This window comes from Paralichthys olivaceus, chromosome 12 (assembly GCF_024713975.1).
Source record: "Paralichthys olivaceus isolate ysfri-2021 chromosome 12, ASM2471397v2, whole genome shotgun sequence".
NCBI classification, from domain to species: domain Eukaryota; kingdom Metazoa; phylum Chordata; class Actinopteri; order Pleuronectiformes; family Paralichthyidae; genus Paralichthys; species Paralichthys olivaceus.
The window spans coordinates 5361808-5384237 of record NC_091104.1 but is presented as its reverse complement, the minus strand read 5'-3'; the positions used below and the strand labels follow the sequence as shown (position 1 = coordinate 5384237).

The window sequence follows — 22430 nt, the reverse complement described above, 5'->3', positions numbered from 1 at the left end:
TATGTTCCCAGCAGAGAGAGAGACTCTTTAGGGGCTGCAAAGGATCTCGCAGCAGGGCCTGTCAGTCCGCTGACGGGCATAGAGCTGGAAATATTCTGCTTTTAAAGGCTTCTGACAGCCTCTTGTTCTACATTGGAGTTTTGAGGGAGGGAGTTGTTATTAGTGTGAGAGAGGGACGCACAAGAGGTTCCACAAAAAAGAAAAGGAAGGGATCAGAACGTGTGTGAGGGTGGATTAAAGAATGATCTGTGGTGAAAAAAAAATCAAACCACCAGCCAGAGCCACACAAGGGATTTCTTTATTTGATTAAAAAAAATACAAATATTTGTATTTTAAATGTTATATTGAAGTTTTTGTAATTTTTATATTTCTAATATTCATCATTACACATAATATCTTTTTATTTTTAATTTATCGGCTGATTAACTCGATTCATATTCATGCAGCTGGCTTTAGTTTGTTCCTGCCGCTAGGCCACAAGCTGGCAAAACCACAGTGTCTCTGTTTCCTTCTGTCTCCATGATCAGTATCAAGACGCACCCATCAGGCAGCCATGCATGTCCCAGATAAACACTACACCCGTCCACAGATCCATAGCTCGGCCCAGCCAGCTGATGGCTGCAGCTGCTGCTACTCCGCACCGGGGTATTAAATTGGAAGCTGTTGTAATCTCTACCATATCATGACATGTTCACTAAGGAACAGGAGATCACAGCTCTTTAATGTAATTAGGCTGGGATCGGGGCTTCATTACAAACATCATTAGATTCAAATCTATTCTTCATCAGGAAAGAAAAGGAGGAAGAAAAAAAAAAAAGGGGGGGGGGGGGGGGGGGGTTCCTTGTCGGCTAATCTCAGCGCTATCGATTCTGCTTTGATGATGCGATCTGCTCGACTGTGATGAAGTCGTCACTGAATTCACTTTGACCATCTCATTTTTTTGGCGAGTCAAAATGATTACACGTTTCCCCTTCACTCCAACATCTGTGCAGTTCTGTGCATTTTACTTCGGGGGAGAAACTGCTGCATGTTCCTGAAGCTGCTGCTGCACTGCTCAGGTTTGTGGATAAAATAATATGCACTGCTATTTCAGTGCAACAGATTTTGGGGGGGGGGGGGGGGTTTGCAACAAGTGGAGTCAGTGCAAATGGAGGAAAAACAAATGGTATGTTGCTCTGTTCTAACGCTGCTGCCGACCACGTGAAAGCAAACAGAAGCAACCTTGAGGTGGTGCGTCGGAGGGTGGGCGGGCGGAAAAGAGAGAGCTCTGTACAGTTGCACACTGAAGAGAGCGAGCGAGAGAGCGAGAGAGAGAGAGAGAGAGAGAAGGCTTAGCTTGCACACAGGCCACTCTGAATCTGAATGCAGCATGTGTTTCAACTTAACATTCCACTTTGCCCTTGCTCTTTCTCGGCTGCTGTTTATGAACCGTCCAACAATCCGATCTTTGCCTGCCAACACTGAAGGATCAACCGCCTACCATTACACACACACACACACACGTACACACACACAATGCAGGGAACCACTGCAGGCTGGCAGAGTGAGAGAAAACAGCAACAAAAGAAAAGTGAAGGATATCATGAGGAAGAAATGGTAAAAATATGATTTTGAGTCAAGGAGCAGTGGCAGGAAAAGAAAGAAAAACAAGTGGAAAATGTTACCTCGCTGATGAAGGTAAAGCTCCATGAGTGCAAGGAAGACAAATGACACGCTAGCAGACCTGCGTGCTTTAGTTTCAAAGACAGGGGTGATCTTCTACATGATCCCACCCAGCAGTGCAGGAGGGCAGAGGAAGCTGAGAGGAGCACGCTCCCTCTGCTCGGCTCAGCTCTGCTCTGTTGTGGAGCTGCACCGCTGACCTCCTGAGGCTGGCTGGCAGCAGCCGGAGCTGTGAAGCCGAGAAAACTAAAAGCCTTCACGAGGCAGGATATGGAGGATGGAGGCAGGATTTTCCTCTCCCCTTCGGGAGGAGGGCAGGGGGAAGGAGCTCGCACAGGACGACCAGTCAAATCACCTCCAGAACTGATTGGAGAGGCACAAATGTGGGCAGGCTGCACACAAAGGCCAGGACCAGAGGGCCGCACACTCCGAAACTAACCCCGGTCCCTCCTGGCACCGCATCCGCTTTCTACATCCACGTTAATATAAGTGAGTTCTATCCCGTCACCGCCATGCTGCAAACACTCTCCAGCTCTACCTGTGCAGGCACACGTATGATGACAGCTACATCAGCATGAACACGTAAAACAATCACATCAACTGTCTTCTACTTTATATTGTTGCGAGAAAACTAAACTGTGAAGTGTCCATGTCTGTCTGGATCCAGACACTGCAGTGTATGTAAACAACAAATTCATTAAAGCTTGTTCGGAGCTCTTTCTGCTCGTCCGTTCGAATCAAACTGACTTTAACTGCTCTTCCTCCTGACGCCTCTTTTCCTCTTAATCAATGAGTTGTTAGTGGACGTAGCAGTTTGATCGACTGTAAATAAAGACAAATGACTTCACTTCCTCCTCACAAAGAAATTAAGTGGAATTATCCCACATTCTAAGTGTGCCATCTCGGGAAGACCCCCCCCCCGCCCCCCGGCCGCAGTATCGAGGACCAATAGCAATTCAGTCTCAGCTGCCAATTAATTTTCATGTATATGAATGTATATGTTATATGAACAGGTTTTTACATTTAAGAAAATAATCCACGATGAATCAACTGAGTGAAACAAATGGCCGCTCATTCTGCTGCGAGTGCATTTCCTGAACACTAATTTCTTGTGTAAGCACATCTTTGCTGCCAACGTGCAGCAGGGGAACTGTTGAGGGAAGGTTCTCTCTTGGTCGTGGTTCACCGAGTGCAGCGCCGATTGTAGCTCGGCAGCGAAAACACACACACACACACACACACACACACACACACACACACACAACCAGCAACCGGGCGAGCACATACAGAGCCCTGTTCACAGCGCCTGCCACCGAGCCACATCAACACAGGGGACAAGCTCCTCCACACTCAGGGCAGGAAACTTTTTTTTTTACCCCCTCTGACCACATTTTAATGGCGACTGCCAACTTTTACCTTTTCACGAGCCAACTCTTTGGTTTGCAAAGAAAAGTGGCTTTTTGAATCGGACAAGCTGACGAGTCACAGTTAAACCTGACCACAGTCTTACTGCACTTTGAGAAAACGTATGTGGAGCTGGGTTTATGTGTAAGTTGCACATTTACACACATGCTACTTAGAAAAGGGTTGGTTAAAATATCTGTTTACTTAAAACAGTGTTTGTGTTCGGACGAGAGGCTCAAACACAGAGAACATGTGTGTTCACGGTTAAAGCAGCGGGTTAGTGTCCCCAAGTAAAGCAAATCAATACATTTAAAAAAAGTTTGTTTTGCTCACATTTATTACATGGTTCACTATCAGTGTTTTACAGCGATGATGATAGTTTCACCAGCAATCGATGGCTGATATTACACCTGATAAGAGCAGCTCGACTACGGTGTCACACACTTTCATAGGAGAACCAACTCTATTTCAAAATGAATGCAGCCGAGCTGAAGCTTACTTGGATCTTAATGGGCCAGGTGAAGTTGCTCACATAGACGAAGAACGTAATGTTTGGGCTGTTACGGAAATCAAAGTTCTCGTTGGAGAAGCTGTCTTTGAACTCCTTGATGTTGCTCCGAGAGACGATGGGGATCTCCTCGCCGGTCTGAGTTCCTGCTAAAGGACAGAAAGAAGAACGGAGGGGAGGGACAGAGTTGGTGGTGGTGGTGGTGGGGGGGTTATCTTAAAACAGTTCATTTCTAAAGTTCGGCGATAGTTAGTGATATGAAATGAAAAGAAGCAAATCCCCATATTTGAAATGCTAGATTCAGAGAAGTCTAGAGGATGATTCTGTGATTATGGAAACTGGTGGAAGTTTTCAGCTCCGTCAGTGAGACCTACCACTGAAGCTTGTGGCCCAGGTTATGTTCAGGTTGAAGTTCTTGGAGGCGTTTATAAACATGTCCAGATCCCGGTTTGGCTGAGGAGGGAGAGAAAACAACCACCATCATCATCATCATCATCTTCATCAATATTACCACTACTGGTGTCTTCATCTTCACAATGGTCCACGTATCACACAAACCCTGAGTGTGAGCAGAGAAAACCGACTGAAATCAAATCTGCAGCAGGTAAAAAGGCCGCTCTGCTCCACAGTTAAACACGAACAGGCGGCTCCAGTTCAGTTTGCAGCTGCACAAACAGTAACTGTCTTGCAGGCCAGAGTAAATTTACACAGCTAATGGAAGTGGAATTAGCAAAACAAATGTTTGAGCAACAATCAGTGATGAAAATGAGATCTATTAAAATCCTGTGAGTGCAGCGGTAGAGTGATATCAGCTTTGATAATGTCGGACCGGTGTAAATTAAGACTTAATGAATGACTAAGATTGATTGAAAGACAGAGTTTGTTAATAATTGATTAGTTTCTCTCACTTAGATTGCTCCGGTGGAGATGAAGAATTTAAGAGAATCCATAATTAAACATCTAACCATCTTAACATGTACACTTCATAAATCCTGTGTCTTTCTAAAAACAAATAAATCCAAAGGCATTTTGAAATGACGAGAAAATGTAGTCGTCAATGCCGACAAAGAGATCGACTCAAACTTTGTTTGGTTTCAGTTTCAGCTCCAGATGCTGCTGTGAAAACATCTGTGTGATTGTGAGACGAGTGTAGTTCACACTACGACACCACACTTCAGTCAGATGTCATCAATGTCTGTGTGTGTGCGTGTGTGTGTGTGTGTTCTCAGTTGTGCTAGATAAGATTTTTTTTCTGATGAGAAGTTTGGTTTTCACAGAACAGGATTATATTTCATTTACGCTTCTGCACATTTCTCTCGACAAACTCTAAAGACTCAAATGGAGAAGTGTCCAGCGAAGAAACTTCCGTTGTTTGACAATGGGCGAGGACAGATAAACAAAAGAATCCTCATCGTCACCACGCGGTGCCGACTTTAACACAGGTGACAGCTGCAGTGACGGTGGGGCGTTCACTGTCAGAGACGTACCTCCTCAGGCGTGGCCACGAAGTTGATGGCGGTGTAGTAGCGGTCGTCCTCCTGTGACAGGCTGAAGGTGAACTGGTAGTCGATAAGGAGCGTGTCTGTTTTAGGTGATCGAGCCGCAGGTGAGGAAGAGCGTGCAGGGGATTACAAAAGAAGAAGAAGAAGAAGAAGAGGAATAGCTCAATCAGTTGAGTTTGAAAGTCACACAGGAACATGAAGTCAGATGCTGCTCAGGGCAGGAAACCGTACAATATATGAAATATCACTATGTTTACCAACAGAAAGTCATACATGTACTCGGAATGTACCATTTTTCTTTCCACCTCCAATGATCTGGAAACTTTAAAATCCATTTCTCTTGCAGACTTTATTGACCTGCAGAGAAAAACTCATTTCCTCTGTCACTTAACGGCCACGCTGGCTGCTACAGCCCAGGATGTTGAGATGCTTTCTCAGGCTCCTTCAAATCAATGCAGGAAAATAACATCGGCTCCCGATTCAAAACCAAAGGACATTGAATATACAGGTGGTATGGAACTTTCATACCTCCAGGATACAAACCTCAGGATGCATCACATCACACAATATTTCTGGATTTGTTCCTTTGTCTGAATAAAAAGAATGAAACGCAAAGTCCACACAGATAATGTTCGTTATTTTAGCTAAATAACGTGTTCTTAAAGATAATTTCATTATAAATCAATGAGATTATCAAGATAGTTTACTCATGTTCTACTCATGTCCTGCATGAGAAGAACATCCTGAATTTAAAGTGAGAAAAAACAGAGACAAGCAGCGAATCTGAATCTTCACATTTTCAGAAGATGGAAAAATCACAGAGTTAAAACTTGTTGATAATTTTCTGTAAAAAGTGAACCTGATAAGATTCAGGTGGTTGAGAGACATGTCTGTTGTGAACAGACGAGTCAACAAAGACCACACTTATAAAACCACACTGAAGGACGTGAGTCTGTGAGACACTGGTACAAGGTTGTCGACTAACTGGTCGACGTCCTTCTGTACCAGAGGATTGTTTGAGAACCATGAGGACACAGTTTGTTTAATTCCATGGAAACACCTATTTTACTCTCTCTCCTCCATCACATCCACAACTGACAAGAATAATAATGACGGGAGACTAATCTGCAGCGTGGACCACCGGATCGTCGTCGCAGCGGGGGAGAGAGAAAATCTGTCCTTCAAAAGCTCCTCATTCTTCTGCGATTCACTTTCATCTGCGTCTCCATTCTTCCCACCTGCGACTTCCGTTTCCTTACTTCTTTAAACATCAAACTGCTCGAGAGCTCGCTTTGATTCGGGAGCCATGTAGCTGTCGCGTCACCGACCCGAACAAGGAGGACGGCGCGGGCCTCGCGCTGCCCGAACCACCCTCACTCACAAGTTGTTTAATTGGAATTCCACTTACAGTAGCATGTTCCTTTGAGGGGGTTGCCTTGGTAACGGTTCTCCACTTCACACCTGAGAGAGAGAGAGGTGTAAGACGGATGGAGAGAAATGGGACGAAAATAGGAGGAGAGAAAAGAAAAGAGAGGGGAAGGGGAATCGGGACAGTTAAATTCAGTGGATGACAGGAGAACACACAGTCCACAGCGATGTGGCGGCAGCTGGACGAGGCCGCGTGAAGATGACGAACGTCACGGACAGCTACAAAAACATCAGGAATTTAAAGCTTGTGCAGAAATAACCCCGTGTTCACACTGATGACCGTTCATCGGAAACATTATCTCTGGTTTGAATGGGTTTGGGCGGCAGCATGGTGATGAAGGCCCGGGTTTAGAAAATATTTAAAAAAAACAGAGCTGCACGCTCTAATGAACAGCTGCTGCTGTAGAGAGCCAAATAAGAAAAAACTGAACACGCTGGGTGGAAGAATCTTTTCTTACAATCTCACCATGTTTGCACGTTGGCCTTGCAGGTGTAATTATTATTATTATTATTCCCCATTTTGAAATCTGTAAATACAGTTTTATAATTAGTTTCACATCTTAATGGGAACATTGAACCTTTGCTGCTGATTTTTATTCTTAATAAGTTTGATTACCTCGCTCTTCTTTAAGACTAATGCAGTTGAGGACACATTCAGGCTCACTGGCACACAAACGTCGGCTCCGCTCTCGCTTTACCTGGCATTGTGAGGTTAGCTCAGGCTAGCTCCTAATGCTAAATGTGGAAGTGCCCGCCGGACAACTAATGAGGCCCTTTAAATAACTTCAGGCCTACTGATGTTTTCAGGAGAGTCTCTGTCCACGCGCCCTTCGATTTACAAAATATCTCCTTTCAAACGGGAAGACAAAATGTAACAAGCATGCCGAGCCAGTAGGTGGCAGTAAAGTCTACATCAACGATACATCAGATATCTGAGGAGAAGGTTGTGAGAATGCTCAGTGAACGTCAGTGAGTTAGTTCTTGTTTCACACTAACTGACCAACTGCCTGATGGGTAATCAGAATCCCCGGGATTTGGACTCAGGTTCTTCTTCACAAAAAAAGGTTTCCTGTAAATGTTCCCACGGTGATGAAGAGCTATTTGAAGGGCCTGTAAGCACCAGTCCGCTGTGCACATGTTACGCATGTGATGGACTTAAAAAAGAAAGCTCCCCATTCTCCCCCTCAGGCAGATTTTATTGCAGCAGACTGAGACATTACAGTTACAAGGTTTTTCTTAAAAGTGCCAACACAGCAGAAGAGGAGAGGGAAATGTACAGAGGCGTGGCAGAGAGGATGAGGAGGAGGAGGAAGAGGAGGAGGAGGGTCGTAAAACTCACAGGTGGCAGCGATCTCCTTTAATGCCCTTGGTGGTGCAGAAGCACTTGCCGTTGTTGGGGTTGCACATGCTGGCATGGCCGTTACACTTGCAGGCTGAACAGAAGAAAAACAAACATGCTAATTAAGTTCAGAAAAAAAAAAAACACACGTCAGCTCCTCTTATTTGTAAAAATCTCAACTATGAACCGAATATCATTTATCCAATTGAAACACTTTTTATTTACGTCCCCAGATGCAGCCACATGTTCCCAGTTCATCGTCACTCACTCGGATATTCTGCGGACATTTTACTAGCGAGGAAAAGTTACAGAAAATTTTGCGGATTTACGGGCAAGGCTGAAAGCAGCTGACGATCTCCGCGGTGATCACAGATGCCAAATATGGATTGGTGGTTTTGGGGGTTAAACATTAACGTAGCTCATCCTTTGCATTAGCGCTGTTTATTACTTTTAGAACGAACGAGCCCCCGGGCTGTAAACAGCTGCGGAAAGTGAAGAAATCATGTGTAACAGCTGGTGGAGCGATAAATACAGCAGTAATTTACGTATATGTTTTATCTTGATTATTTGTACATCATTTCCTTTTTGACGTATTGATTCTCTTTAACGTTCACAATGCTTTGAATCAACGTCAGGATCAGATGTAGTGTGATAAATGTCGAGACGTAAACAATGAATGTATAATACTGACAAGATGAATATATACAGAGTTTATCATTGACGGGCGCTGATGTAGGAGTGAGTAAATATATATATATACAGCTGAGAGCCGTGTGGAGGTAGAGGTAAAGAAATTTGTAAAAGTGAGGATGTAATTTATAGGCAAGCTAAATTAAGCTGTGGAAGAACCGGACGATTGATTTGTTGTCCGACTGACTGACCGTCAGTATTAGCCGCAGAGCGGAGTAAATCTTTAATATCCCAGGGGAACGCTTTACTGCGCAGCCAGGAATCAGGAAAATGGCCGACATAAAACTGAACTGTAAAATACTGACAAGTTAAATGAAGCTGTGCGCGCAGAGACTGACTGGTTGATTTACCGCTGGACCGAGCGGCCCCGCGGATACTCACGCTGGCAGCTGCCCCCGTTGGTCGGATCTCCATAGAAGCCGGAAATGCAGCTCTCGCAGTGACGGCCAGTCGTCAGGTCCTCGCACTTCTCGCACACGCTCTCGTTGACACACTGACTGTGACCGTTACACTGACAAGCTGCGAAAATAGGAAACAGAGCCAATACTGCGTGAACATCACACACACACACACACACACACACGTACAGTAAAGTGAGATTATCTTCGCCTGCCAGGTTTATTTGTGAAGATTTAACCAGATGGATCCATTAAAGTGAGATTCGTCACAACAGCCACTAAAGTTTATTGGAAAGTGTATCACTCAATTTAAGTGTAATTATTGGGTAAAACAATCATCAACGGCCAAACATCTGCTCCTGTTCACACCAGGAGAAAATACTTTGTGAAAAATAAAACCAGGCTTCAGAGCTTCAGACGACCCTGAGCTTGGTATTTGGAGGAGGTGCACATTAAGAATCAACGTTGAATCATTCAAATGAAAGATGTGTTTGTTGACCTGGGCAGTGGATGAAGGACCAGTTGTATTTGGCCTCACTGGGACACATGCTGACGTTGAGGGCCGGCTGAGAGCTGGTGAGCAGACCGGGCAGGGTGGACGGGGCCGGGACAGACGTCTGGAAGGGCCCGCGGTACGAGCCCTCGATGCACTGACCTTTGCCCGTGTTACTGGGGTCGGTGCACCAACCGCAGCCCGGCTGGTCCAGACACTGGCCACAGGTTCTGTACCCGGAGCAGTTTTCCGCTGCAGCGAAACACACGAAGCAGAAACAGTCAAAGACTATACATTTCAAAAAGTGTCGACAGAGACATGTAGGAAATAGTTTGAGGGTGTAGATAACCCTGAATATATTTTTGTTGTCGATGTATTTGTATTAATGCTCCTGATAGATCGCTTGAACTCCTATCAATGAAGGCCATTGTGCCCGGAAAACTTAAAAACATACGAACGTAAAGTCCAATCATTCTGAGCGTTTCAGTTCGTAACCATCTCATTCCTGAGCCGCTGGTTTTCTCCACCTGCTCTCCAATGGAAATTTGTCAAGATGAATTCCCAACTCTCAGCCTTCGAGTAGCTTCTCCGTCGATGCCTTTGAGCAACAATTTGTACTTAATTGACCTATTCTCTTCTGCACCGTAGCAAAACCGTGGACCAGCCACGGGCTTAGTTATCAAACTATCATTAATCTCAACTAGTGGAGGAGCCAGAGTTTAATGTGCTCGGCTAAACGAAGATTAAAACAACCCAAATGTTTCAAACTTGCTCTGCTCCGGAAACCATCATTGTTTACATGAAACGTCGCCGTTTAGTCTTTCCGAGTCCGATGAAGACACGTATGCTTGAGTGGCTGAAGATTTCAGATTTGTGCTTTTACTTTTGTGTACGTATTTCTTACAATTCATAGATTGCAACTCAAATGAATCCTCACTGAAAGGAGGTTATACGGGTTTATTTGCAACACTTTCACACATTAGACAGAAAGTGGTTCTCTAAGGTGGCAACAGCAATTTGCAGTAAATTGTGTGAGAGCTGGGTAACGGGCAGAAGGAATGCAAAGAGAGATTTGTGTTCATTTTCAAGTCAACATTTTATGTTTAATCATCGGGCTTCCACTCTGGAGATGCTGAGGCCGAGGCTGCAGAGCAAATATTGCAGAGCTGTTCTCGTGACGACATCGATGATTCTCAAAGAGAAAAAATAATCCGACAGCAGAGACGAGTAAAATTTCATTTGATTGGTTTTTAATTTCCGTGGAAAGTTTCTCAAAATGACGAATGTCATTTGGTGCTAAAGTAAAACGTCCGCTGTGAATAATAAATCATTCATACATTACTGGAAACTTTATCCTTCGTGTATACATGAAGAAACATTTCACTTATTTCTATGTTCATCAGATATTAATTCAGAAACTACAGCCCCGGAAAATCGTGACCAAGAGGAGGTTGAAATGAAAGTTTTAAAAAAAAAACAGTTGAAATCGTCTCTAAACTTCTTTGCAAACTCAAATTAAAAGTAGAAACATTACAACACTGATCATATTTAAATGCTCAGCGCCGCTAATATTAATAAGGAAGGGTGATATCCTGCCTCTATCGAACCCCTCGCCACAGGGCTTTTAAATAACATCAATAAATAAACTATTTTAAAAACCCCGAGTTTGCATAATGCTGTGGTGTGTTTTACCCAAATCCTTCCTCCTTTGTCAGATTAAAGATGAACATGAGAAAAAAAACAGAGCAGCACAGCAGAATCAGAAACCTTACGTGGACAGGAGCTCATGGTGTACCACTCCATACACTGTCCGAAGGGGAAGGAGGCCACGTAGGCGTTGGAGTCGACGCACTGCTTCATGTTGCTGCACCACATGCACTCCGAGCTGCTGCTGCTCGTGCACTCGCTGCAGGTGGTTCTCATGGCGCACGGCGTCCGGCACTGCTTGGCGCTGTGGTTGGCTGTGGGAGATTGTTTATTAACGATGTGTCAGATGTTTCAATGCTCAGAACAACTGGATCGTCTTCATAAACTGAATTCCGGTACAAAACAGCAGAAGTTCAGAAACCAGACAGGCCTCCTCCGTCCGCCCCATCGAGTATTTCTGCAACTTCACATTTTAAAATACGTGTACAAATCTTTCCCCACTGCTTATTGCTGTGCTGCACTCAATTTAAAAGCAGCTGGTGGTGGTTACATCTGCATTTATAGAAGTGCTACAGCGATTTAAAAAGACGGCAAGAGACACATTAAAATCAAACGGTCCAAACTGATGCAGGCGAGGCGGAGACGTCCCGACACTCAATATTTGGTGGTTGTGTATTTCCGTGAGTGTCGTGTAATGAAATGGCTTTTTGCAGGAAAAATCGATTGAAATTACCTGGTCGTTCACACAGGCTGCCGTTCACCGGGTTGATGCAAGTCTGAGCTTTCAGTCCGCTGGACGCCGGCTCGGCCAGGTACCCACAGAACCCGGCGTCACTGGGCTCTCCGGGCAGCCACTGCAGGGTGGTGTTGGTGAAGGGAGACATGTCCTCCCAGCACCAGTACGACACGTTGATTTTCCGGAGCCCCACCCACGGCGTCACCGAGGCCTTGTACTGCGGACGAGCAGAGGAGCAGAGTCAAAACAAGGTTCTGACTGGATTTACCCGTGAGGTCATCACTCCATGAGACTTTTCCTTTTCTGTGATATCGTGTTCACGGAGACGAGAAGGACGGACGACCCCAAAAAAAACATAACACACACTGACGCGGAGGCATGAAAAGGAAAACCCATCATCATCGGGCGCTGTTGAGGAAATCTCTTTAAAACGTTCACTTAAAAAAGGTTGAGCGTCTCAAGTTAAGTGCCAGTTTCTCCGCAGCTGAAGACCGATGAGACATTTGTTGAAAATCAATGACAGGCGCACATAAAAAAAAAAAAAAAAAGAGAGAACATGTCTGAGCAGTTCGTCACCTGTACTGACATAAACTCCACTGGACTGACAGAGCGGCAGTAAAAGCAGTTTTACTTCACTGGACTTGAGAGACTCTGTTATTCATCCCATCTCTAATCAATGGCCACGCCGTTGCAGTCGTAGTAAACAAAGTGAGCTCCATCTCTCACAGACGGGACTCACGTTACCGTTCCGTTGGGTTTTACTTGCATTTCTCGGATTGATAGATTGATGCTGTCTGGGAAAAGTCTGGAGCTGCTCAACAATGTCAGTACGACACGACAGGAAGATTTGTGAAGCATGTTACAGAGTCTCTGTGCCCGCAAAGGGTTTTACTGCTGGACGGGACAGTTTGATGTTTAAATGCAGAGGAAAGATAAAAATTATAGCTCAGCTGCTCGAATAACATCAAAGATGAATTTAGACCAACAGGGGAAATTTACACGATCTCATTAGTATGGATAGAAAACAGTGGTGGAGTCAGACTCGTGTGTTTCGTCTGATTTATCTTTACTCTGGTCACCTGGTGACTCCGGGACACTGCGTGGGTTCACAAGTGGCTCATGTTGTTGCTGGGTGGCCTCAGTGAGGGGGTTGTTGAAGCTTTACTCGGAAACATTTGGGATTACGTAAAACTCTTCAGTCGAGCCAAAGTGTGGACATGAACTAAAATAGAGCGACGCTTACAGCTGTGATTTTACCAATGATGCAGGTTCTGAAAAACAGAATGGAAATCGGTGACACCGGTGTCGTTATTATTTCAGGAAAAGTTTGAACCTTGTTTCAGCACCGAATATTTTTAAGAGGACTTCCAGGACACACGATGGAAACATTTGATTTATTTCAATTCATCGTTATTATTCTTACTCATTATTTTCTATATTCACTTCCTTCCTCTATAAACAGATCCTGTAGGCGAGGGGAAGATTTTGCGGTGGGAAGCTTTTGGTTTCTGTTTCTAGTCGGTTGGTCGTCCGCAGGTAAACAATCCGTGTGGAGAACAAAAGAGGTGGAACGCTCTCAAAAAAACAGGGATAACAAGGATTTTCATATCTAATTTCTGCTTGTAAAAATACCAACTGGAGAGACCAAGGAGAAGTCTTCAGATATATTTTGTTTTGTCTGGCAGTTGAAAATCAAACGTGATCTAGCTTACAATAATTCAAAGAGAGAAAAGCACATAATCCTGACACCGGAGAAGTTGTGAGCAGAGAAAAGCGAATAGATTGAAACAACTGATCGTTGAAAACGCGAGCAGAAGGCTACAGGGTGCGTGAAAATACCTTCAACAGGAAAGGTACTGTGCGTTTTCTTCTGTGTGTGAATTCCAAACAATAAAACGATTGCCGCCACTACATCTGTCCATCCTTCACGCGTCTCTATAGATAAGTGACCTGTGTCCGGAGAAATAAACAGCAGCTTGTGCTGGTTAGTCAACGGCTGGGATAGATTTCTTGTGTGTTTGCTCCGATAGAGCGAGTAAGAGATGTCTGAGCTCTGCAGATTGTATCCGTTAATGTAAGATCTGTTTCACGCTCACTGGTCCAAAAATGACGGACGAAAAGAATCCGACCTGAGCTCACCCGCGGAGAATAAAAACACGGAATTTCAAAAGAGAGCAGCTGCCACAAAGACATCAGAGTTCAACGACTATAAAAGTTCCACAGCGCTCCGTTTTTTTTTTTTTTATGATGGTTTCTTTTCTGACTTTTTGTAGTTTTCTGATTCGTCCACACTTCACGTCCTCATTCCACTTAAACAATATCTTGTTCTTCACTCACTCATCCACCTCATTCACCGCTAATGTGACGACCCCGCAGGACCGAAACCCCCTCGCCCCGTCTTACCACCACGCTCATGATCTGCAGCTCCTTCAGCACAAAGTCCACCTTCTTCTGAGTGGTGAGCGACGCCAGCACAGCGTTGTGGCTCCGGCAGGCCAGCTTGGCGTTGTCGTACGAGTCCTTCGCCGTGATGAACTTCAGACACGAGTTGCCCACCAGATGCCAGCTTTCACCGCACACGTTTTCTGGAACGGAGAGGAAAAAAATATTATTTGACGTTTTTTTAAATTGGCGCATAAACTTTCATAATAAATGAAAAAATTAAATCCAAGTTGTGGTTATGCAGTTTCTCCCTCTGTGTATGTAGTGAATATATTTACAAGTGGGTCAGTGTGTGATACAACTTGTGCGTGTAATCTCATTTAAATCTAATACATTTGATTTCCTCAGTTACCTGGCAGTGAGATGCACTCCTGGTTGCGAGGATCCCACTGACAGTTCTGGTCGACAGCGCAGCTCTTGCAGCTGGTTTTCTTGTTGCACACGAATGACGGATTGTCCCTGGGGCAAACATCATATTCCCCAATTGAGCCCTGAGACAGGAGAGGAGAGGAGAGGAGAGGAGAGGAGAGGAGAAAATGAAAGACACAAATTAAGCAACAAGCTCCAGTTTATCAAATATCTGCAAAAACATTGATTTAATCACAGACTGATGAGTTGGAAACAAGAATGTGCTCAATCAGTTCTTTACGTAACAGTAATTCAAATTTGACACGTCTTAAATTGAAAGGTGAATTAGCTGTTGGAGGAAATTAAATTAACATTTTCCAACATCACCACATTTTCGTAATTCATTCACAACAGCAAACAATCTGCCAAAGTTAGTGAAACTGGAGGCAGGGACCTGTGATGCTTGTATTCATCATTCAAAGATCCGAGAGCCTGTGAGCACTGATATTAAATCTGCAAAATGAGGATACGGCAGATTTGATTCTGTGACATGAAAACGGAGCACGGAGGAATTCTTTAAACTAAACAGAGCTGTAACGCTCTCTCCGATGTTTCCGTAAATAAATTCAAACCGATGCATCCAAACGTGAGCGGGTTTGAGTCGGCGGTGGGAGGAGGGTCCCTTTTTCTTACCGAAGCAGCGGTGCAGTTGCTTCCCAGAGAAACGCACTGGGTTGAACACCACTGGCAGCCGTTGGTGTTGGCGGTGCAGCTGTAACAGTCCGTGTACTGGTCGCACCTCTCGCTATCGGCATCTGCGAGGTTCAGAAGAATGTTGTAAATGATTGTTTCCAGTTTTCTAACAACGCAGACAGAGAGTGTAACCGTAATGATTTTAATGAATGACAAACATTGGCCACGGAAAAACGGAGGAAAGGATTTATTGGTAGAACTATTGTTGCATCAAGACACTTTCTGGCCTCTTGTTCAAACAAATGAAATAGTGATAATAACATCAAATATGTACGTTGGCTCTTTTTAGACGTGTGGGTGGTGCAGCAGAGCAACATGGAAACCATTTCTTATTGAGAATTTCACCTACAGCCCTAAAATAAAAGTGCAGGGACTGTACTTGGTGTTTGTATCTGTCACAGAGGAAGATATTCTGCTTCTGCTGCCTCCTTCAGCACCTCCTGGATGTGAGGTTTCTACCGAGGAAACTGAGGCAGGGTGATTGCCAGGCAGCAGCGGAGCAGAGGGCCTCCCTGGTTATTAATGTGATTGAAAGATATTCCAGGACGCGGTTTCCATCTGCCGGCATTTCTGTGGTGGCCAGCGCTGAAAAAATGAGACCGCTGGTGAAACGGAGGATTTATTTTTTGTGTGTGTGATAAACAGCGAAGAGCGAACGGAAGAGAATTCTCAGGGGGAAGGAAGCGTCGAGACCCGACTGATCCGTCCTTAATGATTACCACCCTCTGTCCAGCCTGACAATCATGTACCCAGGTTATGGACATCACACAGAAACTGCGGCACATTCAGTTTCTGAAGATGCATCAAGGCCACATTTTCTACATTTGAAAACCTCACATGCTGTGCTATCAGGATTTTTTTTTGTCGTTTTTGCTCTTTGATGTGTGAGACATCCTCAGTCAGTGACAAAGCGGTTTTGTGTCACTCAGTGTCGTGCCGTGACTGCAGATGAGTTCTGCAGACACCCAAGAATCTTAAAAATAAAAAAATAAAAAACATTTCACCTGGCAGAAAAATGCACAAATGCAGTAAATTCACTGCGATGGCGACGTCACTTACATGATCTTGTATTGCAGGAGGCTGGGAGCTGCTGGAGATCAGGTCCGCTGGCGTTGCTCTCCCAGGGGAGGCAGGTCCCCTGGGTGCTATTCCAGACGCAGTGGATCGCCGGCCAGGCCTGGCTGCAGGACGCTTGGCTGGAGAAGGCCGAGCAGTTGGGCGAGGTGTACATGAGGACGTCGCTGAGCAGCAGGCTGTTGAAGCCGCCAAACACATACATCACACTGGAAGGCACAAGAGGAGAAAAGGGGGTTTTAGAGGTTTACAGGGAGGAAGAGCTGAGAGGAGGGAAGACATTTCCAGCTCGCAATTTCCTCCAGTTTCGACCTTTTGTGCACAGTGAGAGCCAAAGAAGCTTAGTTCTACTGGTGTTCCTCCTCAACCCGCCTCACAAGTCTGCTAAATCCCCAACAAGAGCTCTCTTCCTGAGGGGATGGACCCGACAGACGCCCCTGTTGTTACTGTGTGTGAGTGTGGATGCCAGGTCCAGGGCATATTTGAACATCCTTCTCCACTGGCCTCTGTTCAGCTGCAGGGATTACTGTGAACGTGTGATGGCGTGCGTGCGTGCGTGCGTGCATGCTGTTGGTTGGATATGGTGAATGGGTAATTTGCACCACAGCGATCAAAAGTCCCCTTGGATCATAGAGGTCACACTTCAAGCTGTTTGCTCTGGACTTCCTGCTGAGTGCACGGAGCAGGAGGACGAGAATGTGAGAGTCTTGAAAGGATCGTTTTACCACTTTTTAAAAAAATCCTCATTTAAAAGATACAGAGGACGAGTGAGACGGTGGAAGGGCTCACTGAAAAGAGTCAAATTTAACAAAAAAATGTTTTCTCCTTCACATTATTAAGATATTTTCCTTAGTATTCTGCTTCCACTCCAATACAATGTGTGGAATTTGTTACGATACAGACGCTAAGATATGTGAAGGGTTTAGAGTAATAACTGAATCTTGGGGGTTAATTGTTCTGAAAAGAATAAAGCTAATTACAGCCTTTGTGCAGCACTCTGCCACACAACGTTATAAATGACTTAAAACAGGGAGGCAGTGAAAAGCTAAATTAATATAAAACTACGAATGAGAGCAGAATTTTACTGGCAGAAAAAAAGGGAGATGGAGCCAAACCAAGAAATGCTTTAAAACTAAAAGAGCAGAGGCTTAAAATCAATACTGAGATCAGCTGGAGGCCAAAGTGAAGAAGCTGAAATGTGGGTTATTTCCTGTTGGGTGTTTTGCCTCAGTAAAGCAGGAATGAGAGAAATATTTCCCTCAGTCTTCAGTGGTTCACCTCAACATTTAAATTCAGGCCTGACCTTCAAGACTCCGCCTCCTCTGAGCTCTTCAAAGTTTTCTCCGCTTTGCATTATTAATTTTCCTGTTTCATAATCTTTGTTTTCGAGCCTTCCTGTGAATTTCTATCCAGAGAAAGAATGTTTTAATAAAACTCAATATCAGCGCTCTTGAACTTTGCTCGTCTTTGTGTTAAATCAAAGTTTGATTGATGAATAAATGAATGGATGAACAAACTTTTAATTGCTCCTGAGGACCAGGAGACACCAGCGAGGACCGACTCAAAGACGGTGATTCGTGTTAATATTTGATGCGTTCTCTACGACAGGATGTATAATTTAATGTGGATCGCTGTGTCCTGCTCTGCTGGCGAAGCAGATAATACCAAACCGATGACTCATCCTTTCTGGTCAGCGCACCGTCCCCGTCACCGTCTCTTCATTTCGCAGACTGACAATGAAATGTCATGTTTGTTATTTGAGTTGACTACAATTGTGTTTGTCTTTTTCCAACATGCAACACATCTTTAAGTTTGTTTTAATTAAAAAATAAAAATAAAAATCAGAATCAGAAATGGTCAGGGCTGTGAGATGTTATCTACTAAATGAAATCACATTTTCACCCAATTATCTTCATCGCCCCCTGGTGGCTTGCTGCAGAACACGTCATAAACCCTGCCTCCCTCTTTGTTATGGACCAAACTAAAAGTACACATAAATATATTTTTTCTGTCATCTTCCGTTCCCTGCTGCTCAGACTCTGGCTCCAAATTACGTGAAAAGCACAGGATGAGGAAGGGGAAGTGGAGACGTTATTAACAGTCTATGATTTGAAATTAATATTTAACTAATTGTTTTGAGCGTGACTTGAAGAATCAGATCAAGAAAAAACAACAAGCATGCGATCATGAATAAAAGAAACAAGGAAATTGTAATTTCCTGTCAGAAAAGCTGAAAAGCTAATGCAGATACTGTACGTACGGAACACGTTCGGTTACATCATATGTTCATTTCAACATACATTAATACCATGAGAGCATAATTAAGCACATGTTGGCCACAGAGGAAATAGAACCTGTCACCCTGGTTTACAAGCACTCGAGAAACTAGGTTACTGAGAGAAACAAGGTTAAGGCAGAAAATCAGAGAACATGTTTACATGCACCACATGTCAGATTTCTACTGTGCTCGCTTCAGAGATATTTTATATTTAATGTATGATGTATTTTCAATGTAAAGCAACATACAAATAGAGGAATAATGTCAAGTAGAGCAAAAAAAAAAACGTTACTGATTACTTAACGGCAAAGGTAACCGATTTGTCTGTGAACTGATTTGTCAATTGACTAATTGATAAGTTGGTTGGGCTTTAATTGAGACGTGAAATCATAAACTGGGCTTCTTGTTCGGTAATCAGGTTACCGAACAAGAAGACACAATAACCTGGATACCTCATGAGAACGTCTAATGTTAGTATGAAATATGTTTAGAGTGTTAATTAATACCCTGACTTAATTTCCAACAACCCCAGTAGGTTAATTAAGACTCTCGTGATCAGGATATAATGTGACGATGATCTACATTTTACTTCATCCATCCATTCACACGCACCAACGACCCGACAGAAAGGGACCCGAGCCCAGAACCTTCCTGCTGGCTGTGAGGCGTCCGTGCTAACCACTTCTTTTACTTTATTTCACATTTAAAGTACTTCAATTAATCAAAGCCATCCATTAAGCCTCTCTATCTATGAAGCCCTCCACAAGCTCTGCCTCTGAGTGAGTACCTGTCACTGAAGACCGCAGAGTGCCCGAAGCGGTTGACGTCATTGTAGAGGTCTGGTCGAGGCAGCACTGTCCACTCGTCGCACGCTGCAAAGAGAGGAAGACAGAGAGGTCAGACTGTTGACCTGCTCCCACATATTCAATCACATACGCGTCCTCAGCAGTTGACATGCCTCTGGTGGTGAGCGAGACCTTTAACGACTCAAATCCTGTTGTCAATCACGAGCACGGTTGGAGAAAAACGTCCTTGACCGAGACACCGAGGGGCCGGACGGCTACAGGAGCAACAATCGTGGCAAGTAAATGCAGTCGGGAATTAAAAATTATCTCATACAATAATTACGTTAGCGGCCTCGGCAGTCGACCATATTTAATTTGCTGCGGGTTTGACCTACAGACGTTTCACCTTTTCTTTTTTAAGGACCGTTTCAGATCACACTTCCTTTGGTCGATAGCTAAGAAATAAAATGAAATTTGCGTAGCTGCTCTGACCCTGTGATACACGGCTGGCTTTTTCTTGTCGATAAATAAAGACGGATGACGTGACTGATCAGTGTTTATGGACGCTCTTATCACACCGATGTTTGGTGAAGTTTGGTTTTAATTAGTTTTAAGATGATATGAAAACAGGTTGAAATGTGTTTGACAGCTGAGAGCTGATAAGCACGAGATGGTGGCGTCCACATCCGAGACATTCTGCCGTTCGTTTTCTAGGTTTAATTTGCGTTAAACTTGTGAAGAGCAGTATTATCCGACCCTTAGTCAAATAAAGCAAACTCTAGGGTTGGTGTTGATGAAAACTTTTCAAAAAACAGTGTTTCAATAACTAGATTTCCACGCGGACAAGGGGCGAGCAACACGTTGAAATTCTTTCACCTGTATAGTGAACATATGCGGAATTGTGAAGAAAGAAAAAAAACCTTTCATTAAAACATCCTGGTTAAATAAATAGAACAGAGTCTGGGGATGGATTCTTTAGGTTTGCCTCTAAATGAAGCTCCTGCAGTGTGTGACAGTGTGTGAACCCATCATGTGTCTGCACGGACAAAGAAAAAACAGAAAGACCTGACATGTGAGGCTGAAAGTCAAAGCTGCAGGAACACAGAGCAGCGTCCGCAGTATATCACCTTCAGTTGGTACAATGCAGTGCAAGTCATCATCGTCTCCCAGAGGAGGAAGTGACATCTCCGAGAGCTCGTCATTCACGGGCAGACAGTGCTCTCTGGTGTCACACACTGGTACTGCAGACGGAGTGGCGCAATGCCCCCTCGGAGCAGGGATTGATTACGACACCATCCACCAAAGTCAGGACAGCGGACGGCCCTTAAATTCAACGCTCTAATTGAGTTCAGCTTGTTAAGGAGCGGCAATTAGTCCTCGTTGTGCGGTCCATCTCGACTGTAATTACCAGACAATTACGGAGCTGCTGCTGCAGCTGACAGCAACCCTGCAGCTGGTGTGTGTGTGTGTGTGTGTGTGTGTGTATGGTGACAAAAATAGTGGGCTCGTCTTTTTTGTTCAGAGATAAAAAGGAAACCAAGGTGAGGGAGGTCAGGAATGAAAAAGGGGAAAAGAACAATATTTTAATTTCTAAAAGGGAAATCATGAAAACTATTTACTTCCTGCAGTGACAGGTGTGAGATGACTTCGTCTCATTGAGGACATGTGCTAACGTACATGTATGTAAGCCTCTACACGTGCAGCTGCAGCCTTCACGCCAAAAGGGGACGTTTGGAGATGTTTCAGTCCCACCATGCAATTCTCATGAACGAAAGACAATTGCACAGGGAGAGGAGGGGAGGGGGAGGAGGGGGGGTGCCTGTGCCCCTGAGATTGTCATTCCGCTGCCTGTCAATCATCTTCGTAATGACAGAGAAACAGAACGTCCCGGGGCCATTTCGCGGCCTGCAGGGAATTCTCTCCCATCCGGTGAGGATGAAGTTTTACGATTAACGAGCGGCTTACGACAGAGCTGCAGAGGAAGAGCTGCCTGTCGATGAGGGTGGCAGGAGGGTTTCTGACCGAGCAGAGGAAACAAACATTCATACTGAACCAATAAATCGGGTCGGGAAATCCATCGCTCTTCTCTGCCTCTTCTACAGACGGATACACATGAACCGCTCTTCTCTCTGCTGTCACACGAGCTGAGGGTTAAGTATCTTGACCACGGATAAAAAGAGAGGAGCACAGGTAAAACATCTGAGAGCTGAGATTATGCCCCAGAGGTCACTGGTGTGAATCTAGGACTGAGCAGTTTAGTGTTTACTCCACTGAGCTTTGATCACGTTGGGTTTACTCTCGCCTGTGAACTGCCGCTCATCTTCCATCGTCTCCCCCGAAGACCCCGACTCTTTTTACCCCACGAGAGATCTAGTCAGAATAGGCGATGTGACAGTGACCTAATACATGACCTTACAAATATTAACTGGGAGTGTGAGCAGGCAAAACGACAACACCGCTTGAGAACTACACACCGTATTATTAAGCTTCCTTTGTATGAGAGCGGGCTGCAGTTTACTACACGGAGTTGCGACATTTGACCTTCTCTTGGCTCAGTGGAGCTGCTCAATGTCCGACAACAAAACACTGTGGCTGAGATGAAGAGCTCCCGAGAGTCCAGGCGACCGTATGAATGCAAAGCAGCTCGGTGCAGGGAAACAAAAAGATGATGCACGCTCAGCAGAAGGGAGGAAAGTGAACTGCAGGAGCTGCTATTGTGTGACTGTGAGTGTGTGTGTGTGTGTGTTACACACCCAGACTGTAAGCCAGGAAGTCGGAGGAGAAGCACTTGGCGCCATGGCTCATGGATGTGTCATTGTGTGTGTTTCCTCCAAACACCAGCATCGTCCCGCTCACTATCACCGCCGTGTGGAGGTACCGGAAGAAGCCGCTGTCTCTCAGGATGGTCCTACACAAACGCACAGTGACGGAAAAGTTCAGAAA

The 22430-nt window shown here is 44.6% G+C and overlaps 1 protein-coding gene across 2 annotated transcripts in view; it reads right to left on the bottom strand.

The window, feature by feature from the left end:
* The window catches only part of atrn (attractin), a 101126-nt gene that overhangs the window by 53366 nt on the left and 25330 nt on the right, over positions 1-22430 (bottom strand). For both annotated transcript variants that reach the window (XM_069536120.1, XM_069536121.1), the window contains exons 10-24: positions 22241-22395; positions 19490-19574; positions 16410-16633; positions 15291-15412; positions 14602-14740; positions 14211-14392; positions 11805-12024; positions 11197-11385; positions 9431-9676; positions 8915-9052; positions 7844-7937; positions 6485-6537; positions 5062-5156; positions 3949-4027; positions 3566-3723 (exon numbers count right to left, since the gene is read on the bottom strand). In XM_069536120.1, the coding sequence (XP_069392221.1) occupies positions 3566-3723; positions 3949-4027; positions 5062-5156; positions 6485-6537; positions 7844-7937; positions 8915-9052; positions 9431-9676; positions 11197-11385; positions 11805-12024; positions 14211-14392; positions 14602-14740; positions 15291-15412; positions 16410-16633; positions 19490-19574; positions 22241-22395 (2179 nt within the window). The remainder of the gene's footprint in view (positions 1-3565; positions 3724-3948; positions 4028-5061; positions 5157-6484; positions 6538-7843; positions 7938-8914; positions 9053-9430; positions 9677-11196; positions 11386-11804; positions 12025-14210; positions 14393-14601; positions 14741-15290; positions 15413-16409; positions 16634-19489; positions 19575-22240; positions 22396-22430) is intronic.